Genomic DNA, 14,948 nt, shown 5'->3' with positions numbered 1-14,948 from the left:
CACATAAAATTCTGGGCCTGGTTGCACATGCCTGTAACCACGGTGATGAGAGAGGTAGAGACAGGAGGATGGCTGGGACTGCCTGGCCAGCCAGTCTAGCCAGACAGAGAGCCGCAGGTTCCGTGAGAGACTCTGTCTCAGGCAATCGAGGTAGAAGAAGAGCAAGACACCTGACATCTTCCTCTTGTGTATGTGAGCTCTTGGGGTGCATGCATCTGTATACACACGTGAAAACGACAGACACCCATACCAAAGGTATATTTTGTGATGAGGTTTTCAATGAGGGTAAGTTATATGTAAAAACATGGGATCATGGGGATTCTGAATCTACCATGTCAAGTTCTTTGTTTCTTTCCTGCAGTGAAAAGTGTTAGAATTATCGCTGTTAGTTTTAGTAGAGCTAAGAAGTACAGCGTAAGTCTCTTGTAGTCACAATACATCTGTTAATGTTAATGACTTCTCCGCGTGCATTTGAGGTCAGAGCCAGAGAGATATCACAAGCTCCTCTGGCCTGGAAAAGGAACCCTGCGGGAACGTACCATTCTTAGAATGCGGAGCTGTGGAAAGCTTCCTGTCCTTGTCTGGCAGATCGGGTCCTTGGTCTGACTGTATCATCCTTCCTGCTGGAGCTCCGGCACTAGGAAGCAGATCAACAAACAGCACACAGTCCACTCAGCCACGCGGGCCACACAGCTCTCAGTATGCTGGGATGCCCTGACCAAGGAGCCCCCACACTGGGACACACACCCAGTAAAACACAGCCTGACCCAGTGGCACTTTCTCTCCAAATTAGCTATCACTAGCTACGTGAAAGCAAAAACATGTTTCGTAAAATACTCACCTACCTCTTCTGTTTTCAATAAGTGACACATTGTGTTCTACTTATTTATGCCCATGTATTTGTCTAGTCGGTATTACCCATCATTAGAGGCACAGAGGGCCTTACTTGGCCTGAGTACCTATAGCTGTGCCATTCTGTATATTGTCCCTTACAGTGCTCCATAGATTTCACTGATCACTGTTGGACATTTCCTGGTGCAAGACCTAATTGAACCATCTGTTATAGATTATTGCTGAGGCATAGTCTTAGAATCTAGTCAGAGACAACGTGCTATATATTTTTTCTCCAGACAGCCTTCCTGCCTCAACCTGTCTAAACCCAGACAGTGGTTCTTATCTCTACTGGCTTCAATACTCATCTTTAGCAACTAATTAAATGCTTATTTTAATATTTTTATATTATTTTAGGTAGATTTACTCTCGTGACATAGAAGCCCAAAATAGCAGTGGCTTAGCAGAATGGAGGCTTATATATCTTGCTCACATGAAAGTGGGGACAACCCAGGTAGCCTGGGTCCATGAATTCCTCAAGGAACTGGCTCCTGCCGGCTCACTGTTCCCACCCCAGCATTGTGATTGCTCTCAGACAGGATGGGGAAAGGGTAAGAAAACAGGGGCAAAGGGAACATGCCCACTGCTCTTCAGGAAAGTTTCCCAGTTGTATAACTAATAGTGAGGTACCACCTCTGGCCCTGTAGAACTTTCAGATATCTCATTGGCATTTCACGTCTCAGGATTACCTGAACCTAGAACCCACGTTGTCTTTATGCAAACATAAAATACTTTTGGTTTTAATACACGTTGAATTTAAGGAAATAATATCACCAAAATTGGAAAATTAACTTGTTTAGCATTATGCTTTATCAAATTATTCACTAATTCAGAAAAAGCAGGTCGTTATGGTACCACAGCTTGTAATTTTGAGGAAATCTCCACAACACACCACTATTTGGTTGTATCAAGTTCAAAGCTGCTATAGCCCACATAGAGATTTGTGTAGGTTCAAATGTATCTTATTCATTATGTCTTTTGGTATAGTGTGCCCCATATTTGCACATTGAAATATGCAGTGTCTTATGATTAGCTATGTTTTCTTAACCTGGTCCTTTTCTTTTAATTATTATTAGGACAAAATATGGATTTTAAAAAAAAGCCTCATGTGTAAGCAAGTGTCTTGGTTTGAATTTTTCCAGAATCAAAGACTCTAGGAAGGTAATTTATTTGGAAAGTGATCCCAGGAAATACTGTAGGACTAGAAAAATGAGGCAGGGAAGAGAAAAAGGCCATTAAAACTAAGCAAGTAACTGACAGGTTCAAACAGGCCTTTTTCCAGTATCCTGCTTTTTGAGTTTCATTGAATTACTTAACACAATTCCATGGATGGTTATGGTCCTCCCTAGAGAGGTGCACTTCTGAGGTAGGGCGTTAAAATGTGAAACAGTGTCTGACAGACACAGGTCAGGCCAGAAAGACGGGCTAATACCAGGCAATCTCTTGAATCTGTCATGTGAGTGTGCTTTTTTTTTTTTTTTTTTTTTTTTGGTCAATGTGTGTGCCACCAAACCCAGCCAGCCTCTCTCTTAAACATATTTTATGTTATTTATTTGAGAGAGAGAAAGGGCACACCAGGGCCTCTAGCCACTGTAAATGAACTCCATGTGCCCCTTTGTGCATCTGGCTCACGTGGGTCCTGGAGAATTGAACCAGGATCCTTTGGCTTTGCAGGCAAACGCCATAACCACTAAGCCGTCTCTCCAGCCCCCTAGTGTGCCTCTTGAATCTTGTGTCCTTGGAGAAGCCATGCAGGTGAAACTGTCAATGTTGCGTGCACATCACAAGATAGACCACATTCTTCCATATGTAATGCCCAAACAACAGGTGCGGGTTTCTGAGGTGACCTCATTGTGAGGGAGCTTGACAGACTGTCCCTCCTAATAAAGCAGTGATTTCTATCATGACTTTAATTATTAAAATAGCTTCTAAACAGACGGGCATGGTAGCTGATACCTTTATCCCAGCGCTTAGAAGACTGAGGTGGGAGAATCACCAAGAGTTTTAAGCCAGCCTGGACTAAAGAGTGAGTTCCAGGTTAGACTAGGCTAGAGTGAGGCTCTGTCTCAAAAAAAAAAAAAGACTAAAGCAGCTTCTAGCAAAATCTGTATCCAATGTCAGCACTGCCTGGATAACTAACTAGTATGTTCTATAAGTCTCATCTTGAGCAAGTCTTTCAGCCAAACAAGCTTAAACAGTCATTTTCGTTTTTACAACTTATGTGAACCCTAACAACTGTGCTTGCTTGTCAATCTTCAGGTTTCTGTGACAAATTACTACAGCCTGCATTTGCCAACCCCCCTCCCCTGCCCATTTATTTACTGACGTCCTCACTCCAATGCGATGGGATTTGGTGATGGAACCTTTGGGAGACTTAAGGCAGGAGACTCAGGATGACATGAGTGGCCTTATAAGAGCATGCTTTTCCTCCCTCTGCCGTGCGTGCATGCTGAGAAGGCAGGTCCGCAAGCCAGGAGGCTCACCATGCTGGCTTCTTGATCTTAGCCTCCAGACTTGTGAATAATAATTTTTACTGTTTAAGCTCCCAGTCTATGGTATTTTGCTATGGCATCCAATCCCAGAACATGGTCTTCTCTCCCTGCAGCTGGTCAGAAGAGTTGGCGTTTGTTGTCCTCATAGCAGGTACGTCTGGTTTGCTTCTTCTGTCCGTTAACTGGCTGTGTCACGTGGCCTCACTTGAGTCATTACGCTGTAGCCACAGCTGCACTGGCCTGTGCCATTTTCGAGTTCTGGGAAGCGAGAGGCCAGGGAGTGAAAAGAAAAGCTGACCCCTCCCGCAGAGTTGGACAGACCTTTGCTATCTCAGAGGTAGAAAACACAAAGTGCTCAGTTCCCAGATACAGGATCTGACATCTGGAGGTCTCCAGTAGAGAAGGAAACTGAGAAGTTCTTTTGTTTACCTAGTTCTGAAAGGGGCTGGGACTGTCATTTCGATTCTTTTCTCCTTTCTTGTGACTTCTGCATCTATGGTTCAGCAAGGACTCATCCGGCTCTGCCGCCGGGAGGATGAGAATTTGAGACTGAAGGTATTTACTCAATCAACCACATGCAATTTGGAGCTAATTAACTGACAGTTAGGAAAAATAGGCACTTCTCTTGTTGGTTTTTGGAGACAGGGTCTTGCTTATTTAGTCCAGGCTGGCCTCAAACTCATGATGCAAGTCCAGTTTAGCTTCAAATTTGCGATACTCCTGCCTCCGCCTCCTCAGAACCCACATGCCACCATGCCAGGCAGGGATGGCCAGTGCTACTCATCAAAGCTGCGTTACTGTTCCTGATTCCTAAAGCACTGGTTCTAAGCATTACTTCAAAAGACAGCATTTCCACTGGCTTAAAAGAATGTACTGAGCACTATTCAATGCTTCAACTTTCTGCTTATTATGCTTGTCTTTCAAAATAATGTTATTTTTTTTAAATACAGAAACATTGAACAAGCACTTGAAACTTGATAAATGGCTCACACAAAAAAAAAATAGCTGTCTTGGGCTGGAGAGATGGCTTAGCGGTTAAGTGCTTGCCTGTGAAGCCTAAGGACCCCAGTTCGAGGCTCGGTTTCCCAGGTCCCACGTTAGCCAGATGCACAAGGGGGTGCACGCGTCTGGAGTTCGTTTGCAGAGGCTGGAAGCCCTGGCGCGCCCATTCTCTCTCTCTCCCTCTATCTGTCTTTCTCTCTGTGTCTGTTGCTCTCAAATAAATAAATAAATAAATAAATAAATAAATAAATAAATAAATAAATAAATAAATAGCTGTCTTGCTCTGCATCAAATACTATCAGTTAGGACCTGGACAAATGCTCAGTCCTACTCAAGTTTTATGACAATGCATTATTCCATACTACCCTGGGTTCAAACCCTAGTACTGCATAGCCCAGGTACGGTGATGCAGGCCTGGGATCCCAGCACTTAGGAACCAGAGCCAGGAGAATCGGGAGGTTCAAGGCTCTCCCTGGCACTCAGGAAACTGCCCCCAAAAAACATGTAATTGGAGCTGTAATTCAACCATTTGTATCAGACTATACGGAATTCTATCTTGAAAAATCCTCTCTTAAAAATGGGGAGCAGGGGCTGGAGAGATGGCTTAGTGGTTAAGCGCTTGCCTGTGAAGCCTGTGGACCCCGGTTTGAGGCTCGATTCCCCAGGACCCACGTTAGCCAGATGCACAAGGGGGCGCACGCGTCTGGAGCTCGTTTGCAATGGCTGGAAGCCCTGGCGTGCCCACTCTCTCTCTCTCTCTCTGCCTGCCTTTCTCTCTCTCAAATAAATAAAGAGAAACAAAAAAAAAATTAAAAAAAATGGGGAGCAGGCTAAACAGTGTTGGGGGCATCTTCTGGAAACTGAGGATGATGTGGGAGTCTCTTACCTTCAAGGCTGTAAACATACAGTGTGGCTCCTGTCCAGACAAAAGCAAGTGGGGAACGCTAGCAGGCCATGAGCTGCCAAAGTCACCTTAGCGCTCTAGATAACATCTCTGCACATCCTCTTTGATTAATCCCGACCTAGCCCCGCCTCACCGCAGTCATAAGCCTCTCATCACAAATCTAGTATTCCTGGCACCGAAATGTCTAATTTACACCATTCTCCTCCCTCACCTAAGATTGTAAGAAAAGCACCTTATGATATGAACCAAGGGTTTTTATTTATTCAATTTTTTTGTTTGTTGTTTTTCAGACAGGGTCTCATCTATCCCAGGCTGGCTTCAAATCCGTATGTGACTGAAGATGGCTTTGGACTCTTACCCCTCTTCTCCTCCACCTTCCCAATGCTGGGACTGTAGGTGTGTGATACTTACGCAGGAGGCTGAAGGCTTTATTTTTCAGTTTATTTGAGAGAGAGAGATACAGATAGAAAGGGAGGCAGATAGGACAGAATGGGTGCACCAGAGCCTCTAGCTACTGCAAATGAACTCCAGACACATGTGCAACCTTGTTCATCTGGTGTGGTCCTGGGAAATTGAACCTGGGTCCTCTGTCTTTGCAGCCAAGCACCTTAACCACTAAGCCATCTCTCCAGTCTCTGAAGGTGTTATTTTTAACTCACTTATTTGACATCTTCCAATACAGAACCCAACTCTGAATGGACACCTGTGGCAGGAAAGAGCCCTGGGAGAGTCGGGAAGCTCTAGGCTGGAGTCCCATCTCAGGCAATGAGTGTACCACACACACTTACTGTTGCAAAAGGGAGAGGCACATTCATCACGCGCGTGAAGATCTTTGTAAGTATTTGCAGGTACAGTATTGGCCTAGAGATGTAGGTTTTTTTTTTTTTTTTTCCCCAGATATCAGAAAAAAATTCATCCTAACATGCTCTCTGAAAAAGATGGGAGTTTAAGAATCTAAAGTAGTTACATGGCTTCATCAGGACCTTAGCAAAGGATGAACTGCAACATGTTCTTAGAACTGAGATGGCACACTGGAGAATTTCTTGCTGGTTTCATTTATCTCAGGCAGTTTTTATACATTTCTACCTAACTACCTCTGCCTTTCTAATTAGTTAGATGTTCAATTAATGGGTCTTTTTCTTTTTTGGTCTTTTTGAGGTAGGGCCTCACTCTAGCCCAGGCTGACCTGGAACTCATTCTGTAGTCCCAGGCTTGCCTCACACTCAGTGATCCTCCTACCTCTGCCTCCCAAGTGCTGAGATTAAAGTAAAGGCACGTGCCACCATTCCCAGCCAGCAAATGTGTCTTTACCAGCCAAATGTGACATTTGTGTTTGTTCAGAAAGTCAAAACAAGTTTTTGTAATTTCTTTTGTTAATTTTTTTTATGAGAGAGTAATTGGCATAGCAGGGCTTCCAGCCACGGAAATTGAACTCCGTGTGCCACTTTGTGCACATGTGTGACCTTGTGTCACCTAGTGTGCCTGGCTTATGTGGGTCCTGGAGAGTCCAACATGGGTCCTTAGGCTTCGCAGGCAAGTGCCTTAACCCTTAAACCATCTATCTCTCCAGTCCAAAACAAACTTTTTAAAGTAGACTGTTCTTTGAGAGTTGGTTTCTCCAACAAGGACCAGGCACTCTGGTAGAAGGTTAATGACAAGACAGAAATGTTCCTTGAGAGATTACAAATGAGAGATGGTTAGCTAAGTCTAGCATTTCAAACCAGACTCTTAAATCCTATTTCCTTCCCTGAATCTACTTAAGAGAGATAAGCAAAGTAAAAAACTAGTAACTATCAAGATATACCCTTTTATCAAAGAAATAGATTTCTGTAAGACTCTTGCCCTGGATCAGCAAGTTAACTTGTTCCTTGCCAGCACATGTCCATGTTTATTTTAAAGAGAGAGACCGCTAAACCTGAGGTTTTTCTGAAGGTCAAAGAAGCATGGATTACAATGTAGACCAAAAAAAAAAAAAAAAAAAAAAAAAACCACCAATTCTATGTTTCCATTAATTTTTTTAGGATACACTGTCATTTCTTCTATAATCATAAAACAACTTCACAAAGATGACTGTTTTTATTAAGAAAATTGCTGGTACATTACAGCCAACATTCCAAAACAGTATTTTAACAAACAGTTGTCTTGATTATAAAGTAGGGCAGAAACCATGATCCTTTTTAAAAGTAATTAACATCCGCTGAATCACTTCACAAAATCAGGATGCTGTATGCTCGCCATGGTGTGTGGGGAGGAGATGAGGAAGAGCACCTATGTTATCCAAAACGCTACTAGTGTTACTGGTACAGTGTAAACCAACAATCTAAGACATTTTGTAAAAAAGCAAAGTGATAAAATGCTGAGGTGCCACAATACTTTTAGGACGAGAAAAGCCAAAGCTCGGGTCCTTTCTTCCCATCTGCAAGTTCAGTGTGAGGTACAGGGAAGAAACACAACTCGAGTTAGGGACCACTGCGGCTCTCTGCTGCTGTTTGCCAGTCTCCACACCTGCCCCGTGGACCAGCCTCTTGCAGAAGCTCATGGCCTCAGAATGCACGTGGACCAGCAAGGTTCTGCAGCAGCTCAGAGTCAGTGTCTGAATTCCAGTGTATTCACCCGGCAGCACAGCGAGAAAGCCAGAAGCAGAATCCCTACGTTCTTTCGAATCCAGAGGCGGAAGATTCCTATTTGGATGCATTCCGTGTTTGAGGTCAGGGAGGTGAGAGTCCCACATAGAACCTCTCCCATTATGAATACTGTGAGGGAAGGAAAGGCTGAGGGAAAGTGAAGACTGCATGTAAAACCCCCTTCCCCTCCGAGCACAGAAGCATGCTGCACACGTGGGAGAGGGGGTGGAAGCGTGGCGTGGCGACTAGAGCCCCGAGCGCACCCTGCCCCTCGCCACGGGACCTGGGCCAGCTGGAGATGGAGTTAGGCCAACCAGAAACACACACACAACCACATCAACCTTTTCAATGCAAGAAGTTATGCTGGCAAGCTTTCTTACACGTGCATGTAGCTGACATACCCTTTACTGTAGAAGAGGTTAACCTTTTTTCCCAGATTGGAGGTGTTTGAAATTTTGGGAACATAACATACACCAAAGACTGACTGATCCTGACTTTTACCTCCTTCCCCGTGACCACACAGTATTTCCCCATGCTAGGCTCAGGTCTAATTATTAGTAAGGCTCAGAAATAACAGCTAAAATAACACCAAGTCCTGTCCAATTCAACACTGTTCTTGTTTGCCGCTACAGAGACTCCAGATGGTGCTGTAATTCTCCACGGCGGCTAATCCAGTTTAGGGCTGTTATGCAGTCTAGTTAAGCTTCTCACGCTGGATCTGGTAGTAACAGGCCTGAAAAAAAAAAAATTCAAAACAGGTTCAAACTAACTTTTTAAAAATTTTTTAAATTTTTATTTATTTATCTGAGAGTGACAGAGAGCCAAAAAGGCAGATAGAGAGAGAGAATGGGCACGCCAGGGCCTCCAGCCACTGCAAACAAACTCCAGATGCATGTGCCACCTTGTGCATCTGGCTAACATGGGTCCTGGGGAATCAAGCCTCGAACCGGGGTCCTTAGGCTTCACAGGCAAGAGCTTAAGTGCTAAACCATCTCTCCAGCCCCACACTAACTTTTTAAAAAGCATTTTTATTTATTTATGAGACAAAGGGGAGGACCGAGAATGGGCACACCAGGGCCTCTTGCCAGTGCAAATAAAATCTAGATGCATGTGCCACTTTGTACATCTGGCTTTATGTGAGTACTGGGGAATCAAACCCAGGCCAACAAGCTTTGCAAGTAAGTGTCTTTAACTGCTAAGCCATCTCACTAGCCTCAAACTCACTTTTAAAGAAATTACATGAACAACGTGATATACGTGAGATCAGAACAAGATCGCGTCATTAACACGGGCCCAACAACTCCAGCTGCTCACGCATCCTTGCTCCCTCCACTCCTCCAGCCAACAGCTAGTTTTAGCCAAGTTGTAACTATCATAATGACACTTTTCTATACCCCCCTCTAATTCTAAAACAGAACTGTCTATAAGCTGTGTGATATTCTTTTCCAAGCAGGAATACCACAGCATCCACTAGTGACTGGGCACACGGGGCATCGCAGGAAGGTACATGAGGCCAGGTGTGATCAGGCCCCTAAGACCTTTCGTACAGAAACTGGGCATTACTACAGACCTAGAAAGCCAGGATTTCTAGCAGTGAATTTTTAAAAAATATGTTAATTCATGTACTTATTTGAGGGGAGGAACAGGAAGAAAGGGAGAGAGACAGAAGAGAGGAGGAGGAGAGAAAGACAGAGAGAATGAATGAATGACTATGGGTGTGCCAGGGTCTCCTGTTGCTGAAAAGAACTCCAGACACATGTGCCACTTTGTGCATCTCACTTTACACTGGTACTGGGGAACTGAATCAGGCCATTAGGCTTTGCAAGGCAACACCTTTAACTGCTGTGCCATCTCCCTGGCCCCTAGCAATGCATGTTGAAGCAGCAGCCTCAGTGATCCTGAAAGTGTCCTGGTCTGGCGATGCCACACTACAATGAGCCCACCTACCTCTAGACATCACCCAATGCTGCCCATTCTTGAATTCCTTAGGACAAAACTGCAGAGGATATATCACCAAGCAAATACCACCAAAGTTATGCTCATGTTGATATCAATGTTAGTAACAAATTCAGCAATATAGGAAAAATGATTTCACCTTATTATAAACTCACCAGTACTAGACATATTATTAAAACATTTTTGTTAATTTATAAAGTACAAAATGGTACTTTGTTTAAATCTAAGTGATTTTATTTTTCTACATCTAAATTTACGAATTTTTTTCTTTAATACTAATAATATAAATAATTTGTGGCCAGTGTCTTTCCTGGCTTCTTTCTTTTTAACTTACTCAATAGGAATATTAATGTTGCTTAAAAATTTAAGAAGTTGGGCTGGAGAGATGGCTTAGCAGTTAAGGCACATGCCTGCAAAGCCCAAGGACCCAGGTTCAATTCTCCAGGTTCCATTAAGTCAGATGCGCAAGGTGGCACATGCATCTAGAGTTTGTTTGCAGTAGCTAAAGGTCCTGGCATGCCCATTCTCTCTCTCTCCCAGCCCCCTGTCTCTAATAAGTAAATAAATAAAAAATAACTAAATCTTTAAAAAAATGAAGACACGGACTCAGAGGTGGGCAAATTAAAAAAAATTTAAGAAGTTAAAAATTAAGAACTTGCATTGGAGAGATAGAGTGGTTAAAGATACTTGCTTGCAAAGCCTGACTGCTTGGGTTTGATTTCCCACAGTCCATGTAAAACAAAATGCACCAAGTGGCACGTGCATCTGGAGTTTGTTTGCAGTGGCAAGGGGCCCTGGAGTACTTCTCTCTCTGTGTTGCTCTCAAATTTTTTTAAAAAATTAAGATGGTAAGTCAGAAAACCTGACAGGTTCTGGGTTTTTGTTCATTTATTTTTAAATTTTTTTTTGTTCATTCTTATTTATTTATTTGAGAGAGAGAGAGAGAGAGAGAGAGAGAAAGAGAGGGAGGGAGGGAGGGAGGGAGGGAGGGAGGGAGAGAGAATGGGCACGCCAGGGCTTCCAGCCACTGCAAACAAACTCCAGATACGTGTGCCCCCTTGTGCATCTGGCTAACATGGGTCCTGGGGAACCTAGCCTCCAACAGGGGTCCTTAGGCTTCACAGGCAAGTGCTTAACCACTAAGCCATTTCTCCAGCCCGGTTTTTGTTCATTTTAATTGGCCCGTCTTTCCTTTTCTCTTTCTTTCTCTCTATTGCAAATCACCTGTATTTACTATCACACCCTTCCTCCAAAACGGCTAATAACCTACCCAATAATACTTTGCCATTTATTAAATAGCCATCCTTTTTCTTTTCTCTTCTTTTCTTTTCGAAGGTAGGGTCTCACTCTAGTTCAGGTTGACCTGGAATTCACTATGTGGTCTCAGGGTGGCCTCAGACTCACGACAATCCTACTACCTCTGCCTCCCGAAGGCTGGGATTAAAGGCATGTGCCACCACACCAGGCTCCTTTTTAATTTTTGGTTTACATTTTGCATTTTTAGTAATTATTTATTTACTTAGTTGAGAGAGCGAGAGAGAAAGGGCACACCAGGGCCTCCAGCCACTGCAACTGAACTCCAGACACACGCGCCCCCTTGTGCATCTGGCTTACATGGGTCCTGGGGAATGGAACCAAGGTCCTTTGGCTTTGCAGGCAAACACCTTAACTGCTAAGCCATCTCTCCTACATTTTCCATTATGTGTGGCGTATGTATGTGTGTAGGCACATGTGAGCATGTGGGTGTGTACACATGTATATGTATGCATGTGGAAGTCAGAGAGGTCAGTGTTGGGTATCATTCTCAATCACTCTCCATCTCCTTATTTTTTGTGATGGTAGGCATGAAACCCAGCTAGGCAAGCATTCTACTACTAAGCTACATTCCCAGCCCTTCATCTTAATTTTTAACAAGTATTTTATTGCTGGGCATGGTGGCACATGCCTTTAGTCCCAGCACTCTGGAGGCAGAGGTAGGAGGAGGACTGCCGTGAATTCCAGGTCAGCCTGGGCTAGAGTGAGACCCTACCTCAAAAAAGCAACAACAACAACAAAAATTATGAGGAAGAGAAAGAGACAGACAGAAAGAGGGAGAAAAAGTGTGTGTGTGCACACACCAGGACATGTAGCCAATGCAAATAAACTCCAGATGCATGTGTCACCTTCAGCATCCGGCTTACGTGGGTACTGAGGTATTGAACCTGGGTCATTAGACTTCGCAAGAAAATACCTTAACCACCAAACCATATATCCAGCCCACCTTTTTTTTTTTTTTTTTTTTGCAATAAGGTCTTGCACTAAATCTGGAGTTCAATGACTCCATAAGACTAGCCAGCCAGCAAACCCTCAGGATTCCTGTCTCACCTTCCTAGTGCTGGGATTAAAGGCACATAAAATGCCCAGTGCCAGGGATTAGAACTCAGGTCCTTATGTTTATGCAACAAGCACTTTTCCCACTCGGCCACCCCACCGACCGTACATTTTTATTGTTTTTTTTTTCTCCTCAAGGTATGATCTCACTCTACCTAGGCTAACCTGGAACTCACTCTGTGGTAGCTCCAGGCTGGCCTCAAGCTCCTACCTCTGCTTCCCAAGTGCTGGATTAAAGGCGTGAGCTACCACCCAGCTCACATTTTCTATTTTTGATGTTTCCATTTTCATGTGAAATTTTTATTATTGTACTGTCAATATGAGGCTTATTCCTTTTATCTAGCTTTTGTTTATTCCTGTGACTATAACATACTACTTCACTTTAATTCTTATAATTTTGTATCTTACTAGCTGGCTGGCAGGGTAGGTCTAATGGGAGAACTGTCATTTTCTAACTGTTCTTCCAATAAATCCCCAGAAAGCATCCAGATTAGAGACTATTAGTAGGCAGTTGCAATAACTACAAGAGAAAGAAAAAAACTTATTTATACACTGCCTTACCACAGCTCAATAAAATAATTTTTTTTTTTTCTTTCAAAGTAGGGCCTCACTCTAGCCCAGGCTACCTGGAACATACTCTGTAGTCTCAGGTTGACCTTGAACTCATGGTGATCCTCCCAAGTGTTGGGACTAAGGCGTGAGCTACCATGCTCGGCCTTTAATGGAAGTTTTATAATATGGTAGATGAAGGTCAGACTTTAAGATTAAAAATTATTAAGTAATAGTATACTCACCTTCAAGGTAGTGAACATTATGCCTTGTTCCCCATGCTGAAGATAGGGGTCCATCAGATCCTCAATGAGATGGACCTCAGAGCCTAAATTCCTAATCCTGCCCAGAGAGGAGAAAAACTGCTGTCACTTCTACTTTGAAGTCTTTTTGAATTAACTGAAGGGCAGAGAAAGAACAGCTTGATACAGAGGCAGTACAGTGGGATAGGTTAACCAAAGTGGCATTTTGTTTTAGTATAGCACAGACTTAGAGTCAAAATAAATAATAATAAAGTTAGATAAGATTGGCTACCTGGCCCGCAGCACCACATACAAGAACACAGGGAACAAGTCATCCATGGACCACAAGAAGTCTTCCTGGAGTGACGCCAGGACGTTCTGGGAGATCTCTTCAAAAGTCTGCTGGATGACCTTAAGTTTGTCTGATGGGGTAAAGGTTGTACTGTTGTGGGAAAAATTACAAAAAGACATCCTATAATTTTCTTACTAAAGCCATATCTTGTTAATTTTGACAATGTTCCTTCCTGAGTCTCACATGCCCCAAACTGGACAGAGCAGGCACCCCCAGTTAGATGGGTGACCACTGTCACTCTATGGCAGTTTGAGGAAAGAGGCCTCCAACTGTCAATGGTTCACATGCAAGAACACTTGCGGCACATTTCCTTTTGCCCACGCAAAATGTTTTTCTACTTTCTTTTTAAGTGAGAAGTTTGGTTAATTTCCATTTGGCTAAAGACTTGTGTATATAGAGAACTCTTTAGGGCTTTCTACCCTTGTTGGAAATGCAAGGGTATATTAGAACAAGATAAGCCAAATGTCTCAAAAGAGACTTTTTGATCTCCAGGTTGAGTTTGAAAGCATGTGGAAATGGAGAAGAACAGTTAGAGCTTAGGTAAAGACCTGGTATAGGAGATGGCTCAGTGCATGCAGTGCTTGTTGCACAAGCATGAAGACCGAAGAAGACGTCCCCAGCACCCATGTAAAATGACAGGCGTGATGGTGCTTGCCTGTAATCCTAGTGCTGGACAGGTGGAATCTGGGGGATCCCCAGGGCTTGCTGGCCAGCTAGGCTAGCCGTAGCAGTGGGGCTCAAGGTTCAGCGAGAGGCTCTGTCTCACAGGAGAAGGTGGAGGGCAGCTGAGAAAGCCGTCCAACGTCAGCCTCTACCATCCATACGCACACACATGTGCACATGTACCCACATACATACAAACACACATGCATGCCCACCACACACACACACACACACACACACACATATGCAACAAAGAAAAGAAAAAAGATAAAAACTTAGCCAGGTGTGGTAACACACACCAGTAATCCCAACACTTAGGAGGCTAAAGCAGGGAAACTATCATTAGAGTTTGGAGACAGCTTGGGCTACATAGGGAAACCTTGTCTCAAAAAAGCTTGATTTGTGTGATTCAAAAATCAGACAACAGCACTCGGGAGGCAGAGGTAGGAGGACCACTGTGAGTTCAAGCCCATCCTAAGACTACATAGTGAATTCCAAGTCAGGCTGGGCTGGAGTGAAACCTTACCTCACAAAACCATAAAAACCAAACACCTAAAAAATTAGACCTTACCTGATCTGCTGCAGACATTCTACTGCAGAGGCAAAACAAGCATCTTTTGTGGTTGGCACAACCTGCAGAAGGAGAGTTAATGAAGGTGAGGGAGGAGAGCTCTCTTTGCAACAATAAAAGTAAATGATCCTGACGGGAAGTCCAGCTTTGTGGTAGGTGACTTAACACCAGTACTCTATTCATGTGAAATGGAATACTTCACAACAAAGAAAAGCAGATTTGTTGAGAAAACTAGAATCTACTGTACCTTTTTACTCTCTCCAAGGATTGACAAGGTTGCTGGCCAAAATTTCCTAAAATGAAATTCACAAGCTGTTAAGATACGATACTAC

The 14,948-nt window shown here is 43.5% G+C and overlaps 2 protein-coding genes across 4 annotated transcripts in view; both read right to left on the bottom strand.

The window, feature by feature from the left end:
• Mpp4 (MAGUK p55 scaffold protein 4) overlaps positions 1 to 621 on the bottom strand; it is a 53,872-nt gene extending 53,251 nt beyond the window's left edge. Inside the window, exon 1 of the mRNA XM_045148284.1 lies at positions 540 to 621. Within this exon, the coding sequence (XP_045004219.1) occupies positions 540 to 615 (76 nt within the window). The 5' untranslated portion in view covers positions 616 to 621. The remainder of the gene's footprint in view (positions 1 to 539) is intronic.
• Positions 622 to 7,350: 6,729 nt separating this feature from the next.
• Als2 (alsin Rho guanine nucleotide exchange factor ALS2) overlaps positions 7,351 to 14,948 on the bottom strand; it is an 82,343-nt gene continuing 74,745 nt past the window's right edge. For 2 of the 3 annotated variants that reach the window (XM_045147244.1, XM_045147245.1), the window contains exons 30-34: positions 14,864 to 14,909; positions 14,617 to 14,678; positions 13,323 to 13,472; positions 13,034 to 13,130; positions 7,351 to 8,646 (exon numbers count right to left, since the gene is read on the bottom strand). In XM_045147244.1, coding sequence (XP_045003179.1) covers positions 8,608 to 8,646; positions 13,034 to 13,130; positions 13,323 to 13,472; positions 14,617 to 14,678; positions 14,864 to 14,909 — 394 coding nt within the window. In that variant the 3' untranslated portion in view covers positions 7,351 to 8,607. Of the gene's footprint in view, positions 8,647 to 13,033; positions 13,131 to 13,322; positions 13,473 to 14,616; positions 14,679 to 14,863; positions 14,910 to 14,948 lie in introns of those variants that run through there. The other variant, XM_045147246.1, reaches the window with a different exon arrangement.

This window comes from Jaculus jaculus, chromosome 4, assembly GCF_020740685.1.
Source record: "Jaculus jaculus isolate mJacJac1 chromosome 4, mJacJac1.mat.Y.cur, whole genome shotgun sequence".
Lineage (NCBI taxonomy): Eukaryota > Metazoa > Chordata > Mammalia > Rodentia > Dipodidae > Jaculus > Jaculus jaculus.
Note: the sequence above shows the minus strand (reverse complement) of the source record. Positions and strands in the feature narration are given on the sequence as shown.